Source organism: Maniola hyperantus, chromosome 21 (assembly GCF_902806685.2).
Source record: "Maniola hyperantus chromosome 21, iAphHyp1.2, whole genome shotgun sequence".
Classification (NCBI taxonomy): domain Eukaryota; kingdom Metazoa; phylum Arthropoda; class Insecta; order Lepidoptera; family Nymphalidae; genus Maniola; species Maniola hyperantus.
In genome coordinates, this window is record NC_048556.1 from 3,164,956 (window position 1) to 3,188,713 (window position 23,758).

General features: G+C 37.6%; 1 protein-coding gene and 1 long non-coding RNA gene across 6 annotated transcripts in view; one reads left to right on the top strand and one right to left on the bottom strand.

Moving 5' to 3' along the window:
- cv-c (crossveinless c) overlaps positions 1–23,758 on the bottom strand; it is a 346,801-nt gene that overhangs the window by 125,368 nt on the left and 197,675 nt on the right. The window contains exon 2 of one of the 5 annotated variants that reach the window (XM_069505878.1): positions 6,400–6,429. The exons of the other annotated variants lie outside the window; for them this stretch is intronic. Within the exon in view, the coding sequence (XP_069361979.1) occupies positions 6,400–6,429 (30 nt within the window). The remainder of the gene's footprint in view (positions 1–6,399; positions 6,430–23,758) is intronic. 5 annotated transcript variants of the gene reach the window in all.
- LOC138403852 (uncharacterized) overlaps positions 21,370–23,758 on the top strand; it is a 365,474-nt gene continuing 363,085 nt past the window's right edge. The window contains exon 1 of the long non-coding RNA XR_011238016.1: positions 21,370–23,548. This is a non-coding gene — a long non-coding RNA (uncharacterized lncRNA). The remainder of the gene's footprint in view (positions 23,549–23,758) is intronic.

Below are 23,758 nucleotides of genomic sequence, written 5' to 3' on the forward strand. Positions count from 1 at the left end.
TATGGAAAATAAAATAATATCAATAAATTAACAACATTGAAAAAGTAGAGAATCATAATAAATATAGTTTTTATAGCAATAGATAAAATACTCATTTGTTTACATGAACTTACGAATTTAAATCACGCGCGGTTTTCTAAACAATATGTCTGATACAAATTTCTCTCTTGTGATTGGACAGAAGTACTGCTTATTTGGGCCCGTTAACGACGGGTCATTTGACGCACACATTAACAGATTTCGAGGTGAATTGTGTCACACATATAAACGTTTTCTTGTAAGCCGTAAGCATTTCGGTCCTCAGCTTTTTCGTCCGATGTCGACCGCGCAATCACAATCGCGACCGCTCGTGATCGTTTTGAACGGGCGTGCGCGAGTTTTTGAAGAAGAGGTGTGTGTAATATTAATATTATTATTTAATAATAATTATTTTATGTATTATTTTTTAAATAATGTTATACTAACAATATTATTTAACATGAATTATGTAAGTATTTTTTTTTGTAAAGTCTTTCATATAAGTTTGAACATGTCTAATGGTAGGGTAAGCAGTGCTTTTATGCCTCTATGACCTGCACGCCACTGACGTCTACCGTCCGTTTGCATTGATGAAACCTTTACATAAAAACATGTTGAAAATTCTCTTTTCTGCCAATGTATTGAACCGAGATCGTATTGTCACATAGCTTGTTAAAGAGAATTTGTTTCATACATTTTTTCTGGCAGTCGTATAAGAAGCGTTCTCACACTAATTACTGTGCTTTCATACAGGTAGAGTCGCAGGCAAAAGCTAGTGTTTCCACTAGAAATATTCACAAGATGTTGTCAAAATGTCAGCAAATGATTTTGCGGTGTGTTCACGGCAACGGACAGTTGTTTAGGCCTTGTTTGGCAAATGTTGAATGTAGGTAATCAAATATATTGTTGCTTATATTACCGATTGCTAAATTCTAAATTGCTAAGTGTAGGTTTAATCATCCACTTTGCTATTATACTGTGATATTACCGAGGTTTTACGGTATTGGGTAAATTTAACTATTGATATTGTGGGAGAGAGGCTGAATTCGTCCTACGCTCGGTTGCGCGAACTAATAATCATCTCATGACCGAATTTCGGCCATGACAATCTCAACGCAGAGTGACCAATTATACAGAAACTAGCTGATGCCCGCGACTTCGCACGCGTGCATTTAGGTTTCAATAATCCCGTGGGAACTCTTTGATTTTCCGAGATAAAAAGTAGCCTAATGTCACTCTCCAGGTCTTTGACTACACCCGTGCAAAAAATCACGTCAATCCGTTGCTCCATTGCGACGTGATTGAAGGACAAACCAACAAACAAACACACTTTCGCATTTATAATAAGGGTGCGGATTTTTGCAGCCACGAGTGTATGCACATTCTCTATTCCTTCACTTTCATAATCCGATGGGACAGTTACCCGACACGAATGGAGAGAGATCAGGTGCAGGCTATGACTTTACAGTACGCGGCAGAAATAATGTACATGAGCCTTTAGAATGACATTTCGACTTTGTACAGCGTTGGAAGAGAAGATGGGAGCTGGCTAACTTATTAAACACCTTATTGGTTTCTACACGGCAACGTATCGGAACGTTAAATCGCTTTTCGGCACGGCTTTGGCGGTAAAGTGGTAACTAATTTGTCTCCAATTTTTTTTTACTAGCTTATGCCCGCGACATCGTCCGCGTCGACTACTCAAACTTCGAACCCCTATTTTACCCCTTTAGGGGTTGAATTTTCAAAAACCCTTTCTTATTGGATGTCTACGTCATAATAGCTATCTGCATGCCAAATTTCAGCCCGATCCGTCCAGTAGTTTGAGCTGTGCGTTGATAGATCAGTCAGTCAGTCAGTCAGTCACCTTTTCGTTTTACATAGCTTTGTACGTTTTGTAGTATGTGAGTAGGTGTGTTGCTCTGTGTTAAGTACTTGTTTCGTATATTATAATTTTCTTGAGCAATTTCGAGGTTATTATATAAATGAGTTAACAGTATCTACGGGAACGTAATTTTGTACTTTAAAAACCAGAGAGTTATTAATGATATTTCTAGAGGCTGGATCCGCATATATAATTATTTTATTTTCCTATATCAGTATAATATCCATTATTATATTATGCAACTATAATAAACTAAAATAATGGTTTACCTAATCTCATTTCCTGCGTGTCTTGGAGAGCGCGTAATACCATTGGTCCCAATTATGATTATTAATTTATTAATATCATCATTAAACAAGCTCTTTAAATAAAGATTTAACAAATCATCATTAAAATTATAGTACGATTTAGTCTCAAAATAAATACCTGTAGAAGCGACTGTAAAAGCGAGATTGCACGAAGAGCGAGATGCATTTAAGTTCTTATTAGAACGTGACGAATGACCAATTTTTGTCCTTTTCACCGTGGCCACATTTTTTGTTTGTCAAGATGTATTTTGTACGTGAGATCTTGACAAGCAACGTGAAGTGATGAGGTTATGTTGACTTAAGTATTTTAAAGAAATAATTGATTGGTTTTGAAAACTGAATACAAGTTATTAAGCAATGGTTGGTTGCAGTACAACAGCCGAAACGAACGTCAAATAGAAGGAATAACATTTCACAAGTAAGTATAACTGCTTGACCGAGAGGGACTATAGAGGCCACGCTAGTTGCATAACTGTTAGATCTGTGGATTTAGTACTCCGTACTTTTGATATGACATCTGTTGACACATAGAGCAAATATCTATGGCGAGTCCTTTCTCACGCATTATACAAGGCTATCTTGGCGTGTGGCGAAAATCGGAACTAACGTTGCCGTCAAGTGTCCCCTTTGTTCTTGTTTAAATATTCTAAGCCTTTTTTCTCCAACAGCGCTCCCCTGTCAATGTCATTCAAGTGCCAAGAGAGCCTTGTCGCACTGTACCAATATGATTTCTCCTCCATAGTGATAATATCTCTATGTTAAAGCAAATTACGTACGCATGTATAATATTGTTAGGTTTTTGTTATAAAATGAAAGCTTTTAAAAATAAGTTGATAACAACAACGCCGACGACGACTTTTAGGGCATTATATTGAAATAACTCTGAAATATACTGAAAGCATACTCTTTGGTGTAAAAATTATATTACGCCGTTGTATCACGGCGGCGGCGTACTGTGACAGTCACTCTGCTCTTTGTTGAGGGGAAAATTTTATGATAATACTTTATGACATTAAGGTTCTTCACGCGCTGTATTATATACTAGCTGACCCGCCCCGGCTTCGCTCGGTTGGGATTTAGAAAATCGAGGTGGGAGTTGAATTTCCAAAAATCCTGGAACACGTATTTCTTCACCCAAATACCAATTTTCATGCAAATGACTTGAAAAATGACGGACTTTCATACAAACTTTCATCCCCTATTTGACCCACTTAGGGGTGGAATTTCAAAAAATCCTTTCTTATTGGATACTTACTCTTTACAAAGAACACACCCTCAAAATTTCATGTCTCTAGGATCAGCGGTTTAGGCTGTGCGTTGATATATAAGTCAGTCAGTCAGTCAGGACTTTGAATCTAAATATATAAAAGGAAAAGGTGACTGACTGACTGACTGACTGACTGATCTATCAACGCACAGCTCAAACTACTGGACGGATCGGGCTGAAATTTGGCATGCAGATAGCTATTATGACGTAGCCATCCGCTAAAAAAAGGATTTTTTAAAATTCAACTCCTAAGGGGGTGAAATAGGGGTTTGAAATTTGAATAGTCCACGTGGACGAAGTCGCGAGCATAAGCTAGTATAAAGATATACAAAGATGATCCGAATCCGAAAATATTCATAGGTATCTAGAAAACTTTGAGAACATTTTAGAGAACTAGGCAAACTTTCAGGCAAGCTAGGTTTCTTCATGATGTTTTCCTTCACCGTTAAAGCAAGTTATATTTTATTACTACGAACATAGCTTCGAAGAGTTTGAGGTGAGTGCCCGGGATCGAATCCCGGACTTTCCGAATACGAGACCGATATCATAACTAGGCTATCATCACTTTTTAGGCTTCTCTCTTTTTATCTATCGCGTTGTTGTCTGTCTGTCCGTCGTGCCTGTCAAGAAAACCTATAGGGTACTTCTTGTTGCCCTAGAATCATGAAATTTGGTGTATAGGTAGGTCTTATAGCACAAGTAAAAGAATAAATCCGTGAATTAGTGGTTAAGTCACAGAAAAAAAATTAAAATGTGTTCATGAACAAATACCTACTTATTAGAATTTCCAGTTTTCAGAGTTTGATAACTATACCAAGTGGAGTATCATAATGAACTGGGCTTTACTTGTACATTCTAAAACAGATTTTTATTTATTTTTATATCGTGCAAAATGTCGAAAAAATACGACTGTAATACGGAACCCTCGGTGCGCGAGCCTGACTCGCACTTGGCTGGTTTTTTGGTACTAGAGGGATATATGTAAATACACCTACCTACCTAATATTAATTCTTTGCTGGAACCAATCAAGTTTGTCTATCTGTTAATGGATAGCTAATTTTAATGGATATACATAATGACCTGTCATAATAATAAGGAACTCACGACCGAGCAGACGATGCATGTGCACGACATGCATTACGCATGACGTCGTGTCAGGAACCGGATGGCACGTGCATGCAACCATGCTGATAGCCATCCCGATATGCTTCCTGTATCCGATTTTATAGCTTTGCTTCTTTGACTAGCCAATTTTTTTTAAACAGTTGTTTTTTTTATTTTTTTTATTCATTATAGGTGTACGCTTGACCACAATCACACCTGATGGGAAGTGATGATGTGGCTTAAGATGGGACGCGTTTACCTAGAAGATGCCTATTCACTCTTGTTTTCAAAATTCAAAGTGATTTGTTTTAAAATTTGGAATGAATATTTCAATAAGAGATTGCCCAGTGCTTGAGGGGATATCATCATCATCATGACCAACCCATCGCCGGCCCACTACAGAGCACGAGTCTCCTCTCGGAATGAGAAGGGATTTGGCCGTAGTCTACCACGCTGGCCATGTGCGGGTTGGTAGACTTCACACACCTTTGAGAACATTATGAAGAACTCTCAGGCATGCAGGTTTTCTCACGATGTTTTCCTTCATGAGGGGATATGGTATAGAACATTCAATCCGACAGGTTGAGATGACAATCGGGGAGGGAACCCCCGCACACCCGCCCCGCTAACCCGGTGCGGGTGAGCGCGGGTGACGTACGGATATGCGGGACGTCCCCCCGCCTCATGCCCCGATTTCTATCTCGACCTGTCGCGGATTATAGGTCCCCTATAAAATGCCCTTAAACATCAGATTTAAAAAACTTACATTTTACCATTGACTTATATATTACTTCGTATGGACAGGGCTATCGAACAAACAAAATGGTACCAACTCAGTGGTGCTTTAGCACCAATGCAACCTCAGTGACGTCTGGATTTCAAACGGGTCGTTCATTAGTATCTAAGAGGTGGCGCTGATTTATTTGGTTCCAAAACCGTGAAAAATTTGGTTCGCTTGACCATTTCATTCATTCATTCATATCGATCATTCAGTCATTTATATCGATGCATTTTACATAGACCTTTTTCAAGAGACAGCTTACATGAAGAACAGAATGAAAACTGAATAAAAACTGTTTATTCATTAATGTAAATAATGGGGCCAAACCAATAAGTTGGAGAGAAAAAAAAGAATGATTTTATTTATATTTTGTAGAGTCTCATTAGTGAAGTTCTCTTTATATTGTCTCTTATTTCCCAATAATAACATTAATGAATCATCCGGGAATTAATGAGCTTTGACGATGACTGGCGATAATTAATAGGCATTTCTCGTATTTCAACGAAAAGTAAAAAATATTTAATTTCGACTAGCTTTTCCGGCGACTAAGGCCCGGACCACATAGATAATATTACCGTGCCCGGACTCTACCAGAGCGAAGATATGCGGAGATTTCTGAAGCGGAGACGAGAAGAGATGTTTTTTCAGAAAGGGTGTATCCACCGAAGCTGTGCGGAGATACGTACTGGCTAGACTGGAGCGCAGATGTGTGCTGGCTAGAGCGAAACTGAGCTGCGTCCAGCACGTGAGCACAAGCTGGCTCGGACGTGGCACGGTTTGGGCCCGGCGCGTTCTAGCATAAATCATCCTTTACGTGGCAGGAAACACGGCTGCCAAAAGGACATTCCAAACCTTAGCGGTTCATATCAGAAATGTCAAATGAGCAAAAACGCTTCGTGTGAAAATATTGGATGTGGATGTGGACCACATAAAGATGCCAAGGCTGCCATATTCAAAATCTCTAGTTACTAGATACATTGGTTTGATCTGAGCATTGCTACAAAGAACATAGTTTTGCAAGGATCTGCTACGTACGTTTTTCTATTTCCAGAAGTATGGTCATACCTGAAACAATAAAAAAACTGATAAGTTTAGAACCAAAACACCTTAAAAATATTTACTTAACATTATCAACCAAAATATTTTTCAATGCCAAAAAATCTCAGTTCGACAGCAAATTAGGCAACCTACAGACGAGTATATTATAATAATTTTACACTATTCTCAAAAGAAAATATAAATATACTCAGTACTTAAAATAAGTCAGCAAAATAAACGAGCAAACGGGTCACCTGATGCTAAGTGAATACCGCCCATGAACATTTGCAGCACCAGAGAAACTGCCAATGCATTGCCAGCTTTTTAGAAATTATTGATTCGCTTGAAGTACCTACTTGAGTAACTCCATGTTAAAACTGCTGCGTCACGCAGTGATGTATTTACATTACATTCTGGATTACGCATCCTAAACATATTTTATTGGGTTCAATTTAAGCTCACACACTACAGATTCTTGTTCAGCCTGGCTGTAACATAATATGCAGGTTCATACCGAGTGTTAACTTAAAATACAATACAACTCATATTATTAAAGAAACCATAATTTTATAAGTTAATTTTAGATAACGATATCGTAACATCACAAGATGAAAGTTTATAGTTTTTTCGAAGTAGACACCGGGCGGCTAAGTTGTGTGAGTGAAGTAACGCTCTCTGTCTCGTTCATACGAGCGTTTTACACAACACCTTCTACGTTCTGAAGAGCGGTTCTATATTTCGATGGCGTCACGCGACATTTAGTCGTTCTTTTGTATACAGCTTTATATCACACAAATCTATTTAGAATACCAATGAACACGTGGTACAATAACGGAATCACTTCATTATCGATACGACAACGTCCGAACAATGTTTTTTCGAATACAAATGTATTCCGACTCCCATTCTGCTTGTGATTCTGACCTCTAAAATAACAATGTTGTTTTGTGAGACGTTTTGTTGCATTATTATGTTTAACCTTAGAGTATACATCATTATATTATTCATCATCAATTAATTGTGTGCCTTATTTTAGCGTTTAATTAAACTACCGTGAGTGATTTCCATTCTAAATAATATCTGTCCCGGCTGTACTCACGTGTTTAGTCGACGTTAGCCCGACTAGTTTCGAACCCATCCGGGGTCATTTTTCAAGGGTGTCCTTTCGCGCACGCGCCAACCTCGTCAAAACCGCGGCGCGTTCTTCAAACCTTAATCTTTGACTTTTGATAGTTCATCAGGGGCCAAGTCTGAGCATCATATGTGAGAGTTGGCAGAATACACATGTCCATGAGCATGCACATGGCACCTGAATATTAATAAATATCTTGGTAGGTAGGACCCATTCAACCCGCGAACACTATTAATAGAATTGCTATCTATTAATTAATCAACCCGTTCAACGCATATGTATGTTCTATTGTACCATAGGGTTGCCATCCGCCCGGGTTGTTCTAGTTTGGGCGGGGTTTTGTGTATTGTCCAAGTTTCAAACTTTCGTGCGCTTTTTATCTGTTATCCGGGGTAACGGAGAATATTGTTACCCGTTACGTATTTTGCTTTAAAATAATTTTAAAAATAAATAAATCCGAACTAACATACTTATGAATGCAAAACTGTGTATGTCTGTTTGCTAGCTTTTTCGATAGCTTTTTCGCGGAAAGATAAAATGACCGCAATGCACGTCATGTGCATGTTTTATAGATGGTATCATTTCAGATCTTGATCATTATGTGAACTAGTTGGTGCCCGCGACCTCGTCCGCTTGGATTTAGGTTTTTAAAATCACGATGGAACTGTTAAATTTTCCGAAATAAAAAGTAGCCTATAACACTGTCCAGGTCTTTAACTATACCCATGGAAAAAAATCACGTCGATCCATTGCTCCGTTACGACGTGATTGAAGGACAAACCAACAAACCAATATACCAACAAACAAACACAATTTCGCATTTATAATATGGGTAGTGACAAGTGATAAATAAGGGTACAAAATTGGTCGAAACTATGATAGGACTCGGAAACAGTGGTAGCACCTGTAGAGTCTTTTGCTCAGAGTACTGAGATTTATAACATAACTAGCTGGTGCTCGCGACTTCATCCACGTGGATTTAGATTTTGAAAAATCCCGACGGAAGTCTTTAATTTCCCGGGATAAAAGTAGCCTATGTGTTAATCCAGGGTATAACCTATCGTCGTTCCAAATTTCATCCAAATCCGTTCAGCCGTTTTAGCGTGATTGAGTAACAAACGTCCAAACATCCACACTTTCACATTTATAATATTAGTAGGAAGTAGGATTAGGATCAAAATCTCGGGACATTTAACTGAAACCTCCAACCAATACTTTAGGCCCGGGGTCCTTTCAAAAAGTGTTTTAAACTATAGACAGATTTACGCTCGAAAATCCGAGGTATTGTCCCTTCTCCTATTTTATAGATGGCAACCCTATGTTAACATCAAGGACGTCGGAACCCGCTCGCTCTGCTGTAGGTTCATTCACTTAGATCACAATTGGGGCACAACAGGCCTCATGGCTCATTAATCGACCTAAGAGACACACGGGCGATTAACGGTTAAGATTATAATGGACTAAGAGACAGCGCGTGCCAGACCTTCGTTATTTTATAAAAGCTAAAAGTTTCTTTGCGTATTGTCCCCACCAATTGACTTATATATTACTTCGTATGAACAGGGTTATTGACCAAACAAAATGGCACCGACTCATTGGTGCGTAAATGTTAATTATGCACAAATGCAACCTCAGTGGCGTCTGGATTTCAAACGGGTAGTTCATTAGTATCTAAGAGGTGGTGCTGATTTATTTGGTTTCTGAACCGTGAAAAATTTTGTTCCCTTGACCATATCTTGTCATTTATATCGATGGCCTCACCACAGGGAGGAACGATCAGCTACTATGAATGATCATGGTGGCTTTGGAAGATAACTTTAACTATAGATAACTGAGTTTGTTGTGGGCTCTTCTCAGACCTGGGCGCGTTTGGAACCCTCGTAGCTTTAGTTTTAAGTTTGCGTAATAATTATCACCACTATATCTTACAAATCTAACACCATACCAGACCATCAATAAGAGTAATTTATTACCTATTTTGAATAAATCATTTGACTTTGACTTTGACTTTGGAAGATTGAAATTGGAAGATAAGTTTAATAAATTGTTAAAGTTTAAGGGTACTGACAGGGGAGGACAGGGGGTTGCCACGATACAACGTGTCTGGTAATGCATGACGTGATTTCTAATACTGTTCCGAAGAAAATAAAAAAAAATCAGACTTTACTCTTTCACGTAAGATTTTTTACACTTTTATTACCTACCTGTTATCTCCCAAAGCTACCATGATTCAAAGTTCATGGTAATCGCTGATTGTTCCTCCCTGTGTTGCGGACAATACGCAGAGAAACTTTCAGCTTTTATAAAATAACGAAGGTCTGGCACGCGCTGGCTCTCTCCCTATAAAGGGTGCGGACTGTGAAGAGCTGCAAGATTGACATCTATATTTTTAATTTACTGATGTGCTATTTTTTGATGCACTAGTTTAGACTTTAGGTGAATATCTCGGGTTCGTCCTTCAATCACGTCGCAACGGTGCAACGGATTGACGTGTTTTTTTGCATGGCTATAGATAAAGACCTAGAGAGTGGCATAGACTACTTTATATCCAGGAAAATTAAAGAGTTCCTGTGGGATTTTAAAAAACCTAAATCCACGCAAACGAAGTCGCGGGCATCATCTAGTTACAAATAAAGCACTTCACCCAATTCTTAATTTTCTAAAAATGTCCTTCAGTACTTTCTACTTCTTTCATCATCATCATCATCATCAATCGATAGACGTCCACTGCTGGGCATAGGTCTCTTATAGGGACTTCCACACGCCACGGTCTTGCGCCGCCTGAATCCAGCGGCTCCCTGCGACTCGTCTACTTCTTTAAAATACCTCAAATTACTTAACGAATGCAAACAAGTGGCCAAAAGTTTTATAGGTCAAACTTATTGAAGAAATATTATAAAGTTTCCAAAGTGGCAGCAGTGGCAGGCTCATTAATCATAAATTTGGGCTTTTGACAATCAGCAAGATGAGAAAAGTCGCTTATCTGGAGTACGTGCTTATGCATAAATTATGAAAACTCCTATAAATAACTGTTTGGGTAAGGAAAAGTTGTTGATAACAGATTCGGAAAGATATGACATGATTTTTCGCAACTTGTGCGTGAAAATTGATATCACTGCTTCGCTCGGGTGGAATTCAGAAAATCGAGGTGGGGCTTTAATTTCCAAAAATCCTGAAAAACGTATTTCTTCATTTGTGGCCGAAAATACGAAGTTTCATGCAAATAACTTGAAAAACGACGGACTTTCATACAAAATTCCATCCCCTATTTAGCCCGGGGTAAAAATTCTGAAAATCGTTTCTTAGTAGGTGCCTACTCTTTACAAAGAAAGAACACACCCTCCAAATTTCATGTTCAGTTTAGGCTGTGCGTTGATATATAAGTCAGTCAGTCAGTCAGGACAATTATGTATACAGAATAAAATTATGTTGCAAGTAGTAGGTATATTCTGGCAAAACGAAAGATTATGATTATGATTATAAACAGTTGATTCTGACATTATATTTGAAGAGAAAAACTGTTAGTATACTTTTTAGGGTTCCGTACCTCAAAAGGAAAAACGGAACCCTTATAGGATCACTTTGTTGTCTGTCTGTCTGTCTGTCTGTCAAGAAACCTACAGGGCTTCCCGTTGACCTTGAATAGTGAAATTTGGCAGGTAGGTAGATCTTGTAGTTGACATTTGGGGAAAAATCTGAAAACCGTGAATTTAGGGTTAGATCACTGTATCATAGGTTTTGAATTATCCTGCAAAATGTCGAAAAAATACGACTGTAGTACGGAACCCTCATTGCGCGAGCTTGACTCGCACTTGGCCGGTTTTTTTCAACTATCCACGATAAAGCTCGATTCACACGAGTGACAATTACCGCGCGGGCATTGTTCGTGACCACCGCTCGGAGCCGGCGCGTAATTACACGGTTTACTGCATACCATTTACGTTGACTTAACCCACGGTACGCAGAAATGGCTCGCAAATTACTTGCGCTACGAAAACGGGATTATTCTATCCTTGTTTAGTTGGTAGTTTGAATGGTAATTGTAGGTGTAAATAGATTTATAAAAATAGATGCTGAAATAGCCGGTGTGGACTAACTGGCGACTACGGGTAAGATATACAACGTAAAAATTCCCGTGCCGATTTTCTAAGCTCCACCCGAGCGAAGCCGGGGCGGTTCAGCTAGTTATTTACATAGGTTTAACGCACATTACTTCGAAACGTTAGAGGTGCGTGCCCAGGATCGAACTCCCGACCTCACGAATAGGATGCCGACGTCTTAAGCACTAGGCTATCACTGGTCCTAATTTGGTATTTATTAGCTTGAATTACGTAGTCAAGGACTCAAAAAATTTTTATGAGTATAAGTCAGTATAAAATTATACCATCAGCTCGAAACTTCAGTCTAATGCTGACGTCACTAAAATTGCGGCCACGCGCATTAGCAATTTGTGTGATTTAATAAATGAAAGTGTTGAAATGAAAAACTTTTGAAAAATTTAATTAATTTCACTGTCACAATGTTTGTTCAAAATAACTCGATTTGACCCTTGTCACTTGAAGGGAATTAAACCCAATTTAACTTCGCTAATAAAACACCATTTCTGTACCGCAAGGTGCCGTAGTAATGGTGTAATTCACGTGTTTCTCGCTCAAATTGTCGGCTTTTCAAATTCAAAACAAAACAATTGTACCTAATTATTCTTTTTTTTCAGGGAATAGTTTGAAAAGGATAAACCGATTTCAAACCTGACATCCCTAAGGGGTGTCAGGTCTAAAATAGGGGTGAAAATTTGTATGAAGTCAAATGTTTTTCGAGTTATATCCTATGTACTACTCGTGCGCGATAAGTTGAGACTCGCCTGGAATGCAACCCTCCGCCAGCTTCCCCTGTAACTTCCCCTCAAGCTCCCGTGTTGTACTGTAGACAACGCCATTTTTTTAACATCTTAGTCTCGTACTTGCTTACGTCACGCAACGACGACGCGCTCCGATTTTTGTCTACAGTACAACCACGCGTCTGTGGCGTCACCGCCCCCCAGCACGCCTAACATGCGCACCACGAGATATTGCGCACGAGTAGTAAAGTGTTATATGGACTTTCAGTCAAAAAAGAAGTAGGTACAGTTCGCGACAGGTCGTCAGGGCAATCGGGGTGGGGACGCCCCGAACACCCGCACAGCTCCCGCGTTAGCCCGGTGCGAGATAGCGCTGGTGACGGAGCGTCCCCCGCCTTGTGGGGCGGGGGGCGCCCCGATTGCCATCTCGACCTGTCGTGAACTATATCTACGTGTTTCCGAATATTTGGAAATTCCACCCCCTAACTGATTATCAAAAACTACACTAGAGCAAAGCCAGGTTGGGTAAACTAGTTAATCTTATTTTTATCATTAAAATTTAATTTATCGAACCGGTGTTTGCCATGTTAATTGCAAAAAATAATGAAAACTAAAGTTGAGTTAAACAAAGAGGAAAAGAATATCCAATAATATGATGTGGCTTTAAAAAAATCAATTATGAGAGAAGGATTTTTCATGATCCATGGACGAGTAATACCACAGCTGGCGTACAGGATGTGATCCATTGTACCCGGCCGGACTATGCAAATTAATAGAATAAAGGAGGGTGGATGGTATAAGCGATAGCGATTCAAGTCTATCTAGAAGATATATCACAAGACGACGCAAGCGAAGCGCAAGGGTCCCAAGAGGCGTATGTGTTTTTTCAGATACAAGTTAGCCCTTGACTGCAATCTCACCTAGTGGTAAGTGATAATGCAGTCTAAGATGGAAGCGGTTAGCCCGCTTCCATCTTAGACTGCAACTGGAAGGGGTATGACAGTTTTTACTAATCCCGTACCCCTTTCGTTTTCACACATCGTACCGCAATGCTTTTGCTAGTAGGGTGGTATTCTGTGTCAACGAGAAGTACCCTATAGGTTTTCTTGATAGACACGACGGACAGACGGACAGACAGAGACCAAAGTGATCCTATAAGGGTTCCTTTTTTCCTTTTGAGGCACGGAAACCTAAAAAGCAAACGCGCTAACAGCTTATTACTTGCACCACGCGTAAAACAAATGATATTTTGATTGATTCATAATTCATATCGATGTTATAGGAAGATCAATTACCATGATGAGCAAAACATATACCAAGTTAGTATCATGTCTTTTTTGTTCACGATCGCCATAATTCAGCCTCAACTCTCAGCTCTCTCACATTATGCTAATATGCTGACACAAGTATTATCTTGTACGATTAAACAATAGAACTGTCTAGTTGGAATTCTAATATTCGGAATGACTTGTGTAATAATCCTATCTTGATATTTAAACATAATCTTGATATTCAAACATAATATTACTATGTATGATGTAATTTTTATCTTTTATAACTTCTCTTTAAATGGGTATATCTATCTTTTCTTTCTTAATGTCATCGTTTATGATCATGTACTAGGGTTTTCTACTTTTGTATGTTCTAGAGTTTTCTACTTTTGTCATGTTTCATGACATGCTTCACTCATTGATTTCAACTCTTCTAATCCTTGCCTCATTTTCAGTCTTTTCAAGAGATCATCAATAGCTGGACATAGGTCTAGAATTTGTAAGATTTGTAAGATCTTGTATTGCTTATAGGTTCAGTAGCTCGCATTGATTTAATTTTCCTTTGATCTTCAGTAAAATATAGGGATTTTTACTTACTACATCAGAGATATAGGTAGATTCAATATTCTCTTAAACACTGGAATACAATGCAGCAATAAATATCAAAGATAAAATCTAACCATGGCCTGAAAAGATTCTGTACTGTTAGAATGCCATCAATCAGTTCACACAGATCAATCATCATACAGGTAGCTACGTTGACTTAGACAAATTAAGTATTGTGTTGGAGATCAGCTCACAATCACTATAATAGGACATATATAAAAGGAAAAGGTGACTGACTGACTGATCTATCAACGCACAGCTCAAACTACTGGACGGATCGGGCTGAAATATGGCATGCTGATAGCTATTATGACGTAGGCATCCGCTGAGAAAAGATTTTTGAAAATTCAACTCCTAAGGGGGTGAAATATAGGTTTGGAATTTGTGTAGTCCACGCGGACGAACTCGCGCTAGTCACTACTATAATGTAATATGTTGCAACTTTCAACAAAGCCATACAAAGACGCAAAACGTCTAGAATTATGTTAAAGAAATGTTTACTAATGCAACTTGCATTTCAAGTCTAAATATAACCAAGCAATAATAATTTTATTCAGCCCCTATCTGTTGCGAAGAATCGTCCGAAGGCAAATAAAATTTCAATTAGACCAGTTCGAAGAACGAGTGTGTAAAAAGGTTATAGAGAGAGAGAGAGAGAGAGAGAGAGAGAGAGAGAGAGAGAGAGAGAGCTAGCGCATGCCAGCCCTTCGTTATTTTATAAAAGGCGAGTTTCTCTGCGTATTGTCCCCAACACAGGGAGGAACGATCAGCAACTATGAAGTATCGTTTCAACCCAGACACAATTTTTTATTAATAAGGGTGTTAAACTGTAAGGGCGTCTGGGAGGGGATTGCCACGACACTGTCTGGCAATGCATGAAGTGATTTCTAATACTACTCCGAAGAAAATATGAAAAAATTAGACTTTACACTTCGACGTAAGATTTTTCAAAGATTCAAAGATTCTTTAGTAGCGGAAACATTTTACAATGAGATGTTATTACATTTTGTCCACAAGAAATGTTACCTGTTATCTCCCAAAGCCACCATGATCCAAACTTCATGGTCGCTGATCGTTCGTCTATGTGTTGGGGACAATACGCAGATATACTTTCAGCTTTTATAAAATAACGAAGGTTTGGCACGCGCTGGCTCTTAGCCCGTTATTATTATGGCTAATGCACGTGCCTTGAATTGAGATGTACCAATACTGGTATGGCGAACAGCTGTTTAGTCAGCAGATGCGCATGTAAGCATTCAAGCGATGCATTCCTTAGATAAATAAGTAAAAATGTGTATCAAGATGGGACGAGCCTCCATAAAGCTCGGGTTCATAAAAACGCATCGCGTTTTTCGGCAGCTGCAAGATACAGTTCTTGCAATTCACGAAGGCGAGTGAACTTTACTTGTAGTTACGTCGTATACATGAGCATTGCGTAAGTATGCGTGCATGTCGGACCAATCAGTCGCGAGTAAGCGCTCGCAAACGCACACATTTACTGTACCTTAATAATTATACCGATACGATTTACATACAAGCATGAGCTACTCGCCTTCGTGAAATGCAAGGACTATACCTTCTAAAGTTATACAGAATGTCACCAGAACGCTAGTAAAAACTTATTGTTATACTACCTAAACACAATCCAATACCAATAACCATTTACCTCATTTTGTAGTTTTAGTGATTTAATATTTTTGAAATCCGCAATGTATAGCGTGCAAAACTCGGGTCAATGTCTCGCCTACGACGCGGGATTGACTCCAAGTGGCCTACTTACGCAACGTTCGTTGACCTCTAGCGTCAATCAGATGTTTTATTTGCAATATATCGTAAACTTTTACAAAATTATAGGGTTTTTACATATTTTTTCGTTTTTTTAATATTTTTTTTAAACATTTACATTACAATACATGTCCTTATTTACTTTTGTAAACAAATCATATACACGTAGGCACGCGTTATGTCGTCGACGTCCTGTCTCGCTACCGTATCGCTTCGTGTGTGACCAAGCCTTTATATAAATGTGTATCAAGCTGCTACATACTTCGTTATTGAGGAATTTTGTTTACCTCGCTTACCATGAGAACGAAATTTAAAAAATGCTACTAGTAATTTAATAATGCCCTAAAAAAACTTAATCGGAGTAAAACAGATTTATTACCAATTAACATACAAAATTAAGCTGCTCAACGAGTTACGAAACTAAATAAGTATGTTTCATCATCATCATCATCATGATCAACCCATCGCCGGCTCACTACAGAGCATGGGTCTCCTCTCAGAGTAAGAAAGGTTTGGCCATAGTTAAAAGGCCGGCAACGCATCGGCAGTTCCTCTGGTGTTGCAAATGTTCATGGGTGGCGGTAATCACTGAACATCGTGACCCGCTTGCTCGTTTGCTCGCTATCTCTATTTAAAAAAAAAAGTCTATCACGCTGGCCACGTGCGGATTGGTAGACTTCACACACCTTTGAGAACATTATGGAGAACTCTCAGACATACAGGTTTCCTCACGATGTTTTCCTTCACCGTTAAAGCAAGTGATATTTAATAATAATAAAAATAAGCAAATAATAAATAATTTATTTATTATTTGCTTAAAACGCACATAACTCCGAAAAGTTAGAAGCGCGTGCCCGGGATCGAACCCCCGACCTCCGATTAGAGGGCGGACGTCCTAACCACTAGGCTATCACAGCTTGATACCATCAACCGATTACCGGCCCATTACTGAGCACTTTACAAAAAATGACGTGGTAAATGAGAGGTCCCATTACATTCCCAGCTGATACAATTGACTATTGAAATCCAGAAGCGAAATATTTTATTCTCTAGTGTTTAAAATGAAACTGTTAAAACGTTGACAGTAAAATTGAAAAATTAAACACTGCAAACTTAATAATTAATTGAATTTCAGAGAATAAAGCTGAATAGGACAAAGAAAAATTAGCTATTTCAAAGCGTATCGTTAGTTTAAAATTAAATGCATATCAGCCTTGTCGGCTAATTGAAAGTGGAAAAAAATAAGAGTTTTGATTAATTCAGGAGAGGTACTCATTGAACATTTTTAATTTTATTTTATTCGAGAGTTATAAATGCACAGTACCTAAGTATGCGTTTTAAAAATTCACATTGTTTATTGGATAGGCAGTTTAAATAAATAAAAACTATTCATTGAACTATGTAGTTATTTTTGAGCACACCATAGATAGGACTAGTTTTAAAAATGTAATTTAATGTATTTCCAAGATATAAGCAATAGGTAGATACCCTAACATTTTCCACGTTAAAAATACAAATATATATAGTCGCGGGCGTGACTTCGTTCGCGTAGATTTGGGATTTTAAAAATCTCGTGGGAACTCTTTGATTTTCCGGGATGAAAAGTATGCCTATGTATACGTAAAGTCCTTCCCCGGGATGCAAGCTACCTCTGTACCAAATTTCGTCAAAATCGGTTGAACGGTTGAGCCGTGAAAAGCTAGCAGACAGACAGATAGACAGACAGACAGACACACTTTCGCATTTATAATATTAGTATGGATAAATAGCCAAATAGATATAATAAAAGTACAGAGAACAAATTGGTTAATTAAATTCTTAACAAAAAATCTACTTTATATTTTACAGCACGTGGTAAAAGTTCCTTTGAACTAAACAAAATTCAGATTTACTGATTAAAAACCGGCCAAGAGGCTTGCGCAACGAGGGTTCCGTACTACAGTTGTATTCATTTTGACATTTTGCACGATAATTCAAAAACTATGATGTATAAAAGTAAATAAAAAGACAGGCAGACAGACAGACAGACAACAAAGTGATCCTATGTTCCGTTTTTCCTTTTGAGGTGCGGAACCCTAAAAATCTACTTCACATTTTACAGCACGTGGTAAAAGTTCCTTTGAACTAAACAAAATTCAGATTCCAGTAACTGATTAAAAAAAAGTAGCTGGAACGAGCGAGCGATGTGGGGATTTTAAATCAGCGGGATCGAACAAAGCATCGGAAAACGATTAATGAAAAAGAAAACATCAATGAGCATTGCGATGAAAAGGTAGGCAACGACAGAAAGCTAAGATATTGAGAGTTAAAAAAATTATTATTATTATAAGAAGAAATAGAAGAATTACCTACTATAAACATAGTTTAAATACATTTCTGTCATACGCTTTACGTGTATAATTCAGAACTAAACGTACAATTACTGAATAGGTACTGAGCAAAATTTTTATAAGTGAGGGCCATAATTATTTTTAATCGGAAAACTTATATCTCCTACCACTTTAAAATTTTATGTTACCTTAGCTAATCCGTTACAATAATTATTTCGGATTTTCTAAAAATATTTTCTTACCTATACGCTATAATGTTGCAGAAAGAACCTACATACAAAATTTCAAGTTTGCACGTCTAGCGGTTTGAGGTGTTGATACGTCAGTTAGTCAGTTTCTTTTTTTATATACTGGTATATGGAAGAAGGTTTTAGGGAAACTCGAAGTCTGATTGAATAAAGCAGGTATTTAGTACTCATAACGTTACATCATGCGATGTGTAGGTAGAGTACCCTTCTTTACTAGAATCTCAACAAAAGTATCTTTCTATGCAGTATATTCCTTATTGTTGAGTGTCATGACCTTTACAATATGTTTTTAATCCATTGGTGTTATCTTGAAAAAACTTATTTTAAGATCAGCAGGCAAGTTAGATCGTATTTCAAAATATATCTCAAGCTTAGCATCCAAACTCGAACAGAATCTTAAACCAGAGACGCATAAATCGTGAAGACTTCAAACCACTTTTACTTTTATATAGCAAAGGGAGCCGCATTTCTTAACTATACACATGCTGTAGTCAAAGTTTGCAGGATCTGCAAAGTCGCTACTGGCCGGGTAGATGGATTTTGTTCAGAGTCATTGAGTTTGGTTTGGAGTTCATTATCTCGCTTTTCCTGGCACCAAGAACACTGTTATTTTAACTTTTTCGTCGTGTTCAGATGAGGACGGTGGATGGGGACTATAAGCCAGTGGTAGCGCCATACTTATTTATATGGTCCTAGCAAAAACAAAACTAATTCTTTCAGAAAATGGTTACTAAACTAATTTAGGTTAAGTAGGGTTATCTTTTAAAAGCAAAGCAAGCAGACGCAATCTAATTCCTAGACCCATTCCGCGCAACTCTTCACAGAAAAACGATTTCTATATACTACGCAACACGCAATGGATTGGCCACTCCAGACAAAAAGTTTTGATGACTGCAACACGCTTTTGCTTAGAAATTGATGACCAGTATCAGATTCAGTTTTAATGGCTCAGAGCTCTACGCTTAATTGACTCTGCCCGGGCAGTGTCTATTTTGCACTTACTGCGAACTTTGACCGTAACATATACACAATAATGTATTTATGTACATTCATAAGCTCGATTATAGTAGGAGCGTTCATAAATTTTGTTATTAGTAGTGGGTAATTCGCTGTTTCGATGTATGGAATTATGCGGACCTGGCCGTTTGATTCTTTCTTTGCTTTTTTTTGCTTTCTTGGTTCGGTTTTCCTTGTAGGATATTGGTGCTCTCAGTGGACTCGATTTTTAGTTTTTTTACTTTTAATTGTGCTCTTTTTTTACCAGGGTTTTTATTTAAATTCTATATAATGCACTAGCTAGATGATGCCCACGGCTTCCTTTGCGTGGATTTAGGTTTTATTTAAAACCCGTGGGTACTTTATGATTTTGATAAAAAATAGTCTATGTCTGTTTTCGGGATAGATGGAAAAACGGATTCCGGGAGTTTATCCCGGAATCCGTTTTTCCAAAATCAAATAACCAAAATGTAAGTTAACTTAGTATGGTATATGGATGCAGTTATTTCGTACTGTGTAGTTTTTTATAAAAATTACTTCGTATCCAATAGAAGCTACATGTCATAAGTATAGCGAAAACCTGACTTGTTATTCTAAGACTAAAACCAAGTAACTGAACCTAAAACTAAGATAATTTTTGATCAAACTCTTGAAGACCATTTTCAGAATATTCGGTTAATTTTTAAATCTAGCGTGATTTTTAGTCCTATCAATTAATTTTCTCACTCGTTTTGTACACAATATAATTGAAACCACTGTCACATTAAATCCTTTATCTTTCTAACAATAGTATTTTAGTTACTATCTTCTACATGTTTCAAACGCTAGTGAGAACAATAGGAAAGCATATATAATACAAGATTCGTGATTGCACAGGGAGGTGCAATAATTATTTCACAATTTTATCTTGCCTCGATTATTTTATTTATAGTGCACTAGCAATTCCCAATGAGCTCGAAGGGTTATGGATAGTGATGCTGAAATCCTATTTATCGACTTATCGAGAAATCGATATCTTAGATGTCTAAGTACCTATACAATAACACAAATACTGATTATTTATTACTTATTGATAATATCTTGTCTCGATTATTTTACTCATAGTTCACCAAAATTTTCCAATGAGTTTTATTAAAGCTTAGAGATAGTACCTTAGTGCTAAAACCCTATTTACCAACTAAAAAAAATTAATAGCCTAGATTAATGAATAAATTAGATTAGTTGTCTAAGAAAGGTAACTTAGGTACTGTTGAATTATGTTTTACTATTTCTTTAATGTACATTCGGTCGTACAACACCTGTCACACTAAAGAAAAGACTTTTAACGACTGTTCACCAAATTGTATTTTTATTAATAATTATTTTAAGCAACGCCCTGTACGTAACTTGATGAGAACCCGACTTTGGACGTCCAAATTAGTCTTTTCGATTTTTTGTGCCTCGGAGAATACGCCTGGTATCACTATGGTGTATGTGATACTAATTACTGTTACGAAGAAGAAAGAGAGAGATCATCGATATCCTTACATATATGTAGGTACGACAACGTCACATCACTAGCCTTACATGCGGGTGCTTATAAGTCCTGATATCATCTATTTTTATCTATGAACTCCTGCAGCAGCATTACAAATGAAATGAGGCCCTTTGTTGTAAAATTACAGTATTTCTCGTTATTGTGTCTATGCTACCATCGCGCGGCGTCTATTGTGCGCGCCATTCTTAGTCAACTTTAACGCTTTGTTGATCCTTCTTTGTTCATTACACTAGCGGCACGCTATGATGGCCGGTTTGACACATTACAATAGTGATGTGGAATGTCAATTTATTCTCGAACAAAAAACAATTAAGTTTTGTTTTTGTACCTGATTAAATAGGTTTAATAAAACAAAAATGTATATGTTTATTTAATTTATTTGAACGAACTGAATATTTGAACGAAAATGAATATACATACTTTATATGCACACAAGAAACATATGAATACAAAAGATACCGAAAAAGGTGCCACAAAAGGCCATAATTAATCAGATTCGTCCATACTACTATTTTCACTGTCGTCACTGCTATCATCACATACATTAATAATTATATGTTCGTTTTCTATAATATTATCTATTTTCACATCTCTTTCATAATCTTCCCTTATTAATTTAACAGTTCTATTCACAACCTTTTCCCAGTCTCCTTTAGTCACATGTTCACAAGCTTCTTCTAATAATTTTAGCATTTTTTTTGTGGTAAATGGGGGTTCTGTATTGTGTCTTGCAGCATATCCCTTAATTTGAGCCCACACCAACTCAATCGCATTATACTCACAATGGTAAGGCGGTAACCGTATAACTCTGTGCCCATGTTCTAATGCTATTTCGTCAATGACGTATCGGATCTTGGTTGGTTTGTTTTCTTTTAAAAGACGTACTAATTCCGCTTTTAACATATTCATGTTTGCATCTACGCCATTTTTACGAAGCCATGCGACGATATCAGCTTTCTTTTGGGATTGGGCAGGTGGCTTGTCAATTTGCATCGAGTGGTATGGGGCGTTGTCCATAATTATAATAGATGGTTCAGGGAGGCTACACAACATTGAGGTAAACCATTCAGTAAACTTTTCTCCATTCATGTCTTCATGATAGTCTCCAGTGGTTTTTGACGCAAAAGCCATGAGAGAACCTTCGACAAACCCGTTGATGGTTCCGGCGTGACAAATTATAAGTCGCGATCCTTTTCCTACAGGAACTTTGGAAGTAGATGCTGCTGTGTCATCGTTCCAAGAACGGCCTACAGTATGGTTAGCATTAAGCCATGTTTCATCCAAGAACACAACATTTTGCCAATTTTTGATTTCTTTCACTTGCCGTAAAAAAGTATACCTTGCCATCGCTATATCAAATCTTTCCATCAATATTTTGCGTTTGTTACATTTTTTGTATCGAAATCCAATGGTCTTCAAAATCTTCGTTAAAGAACTTTCCCCACCGAAGAATAATCCAGCTTCCTTCAGTGAATGCACCAACTTTTTTCTTGTTGGATACTCCTTCTGTAAATAGTAGCCGTAAACATGTCTTCGGATAGCATCGGCATCAAAGCTATCGATGCCTACGACTGGTTTTGCTCGTTTTCTCTTTTTTGGTGTGTGAAGTTTATTTTCTTCTGTGCCAGTCTCGCCATATTTTTTTTTAGTTATCCGTCTAACAGTTCGTTGTCCAATATTAAGCGCATCAGCTACGCGTTCAACCACTGACGTTATAGGTAAAATTGGCCCTCCATTTTGAGCTTCACGATCGAAATAGTTACGAAGGCGTATTAGGAACTCACGTGTCTGACTATTTAGAACAGTTCTCTGCGTACGTTCGGTCATATCGACGAAATCCACAACAAAGGGCTTGAACAGAGTCCAAATTAACGAGCAAGGGTCAACAGTAATGCAGTATCAATATTTGAAATCCAAAGCCAGGTCAAAACTATATCACAATCGCATTGCACTGACAGTTTATACTTTTCGAAGCAACGTCAATTCGAAACTGCTTTGTTTTGCATTGAGCATTGACGCGAGTTTGCCGGAGGTAGTAGTTGTGCTAGCCAGCGATCCTATGTGACGATCGTATTAGATTCCATTTTTAAAAATTTATTGATATTTTTTTGCGATTTCAGAGGTTTGTCCACATAGTGAAAATTGTTCATATTCACAAGTACATTCACCCCTTAAATGGTGCAAACTGATTTTTCTACACTTGTATACATTTAAGAAATCAATTTAATAAATAAATTTTGAGTCCTAAACCTAAAACTACATTCGATAAAATTTATGAATCTCTGCACATCACTATCGTCAATAAAGTAATACAATTATTTCCTTCAAAGTCGTTATCAATTAATACGGAACTTCATGAGCGGACAAACGTCAAACCGGCCATCATAGCGTGCCGCTAGTTTAGGTACAGAATTTAACATCTTCCTGGATAACATTTTCTTCTGTAATGTTTTTCACTTAATTTTGACGTGGATTTTAAAATTTATTCTTAATTTTCGTATTATACTCCGTGTATATTTTCATCTTATTGTGTTCTTTGTATAAATTAACCGAAATCTGTTTATTATCCTTAACTGATTTACTGGGCTACAGATTTTTATATGGCATACTAAGT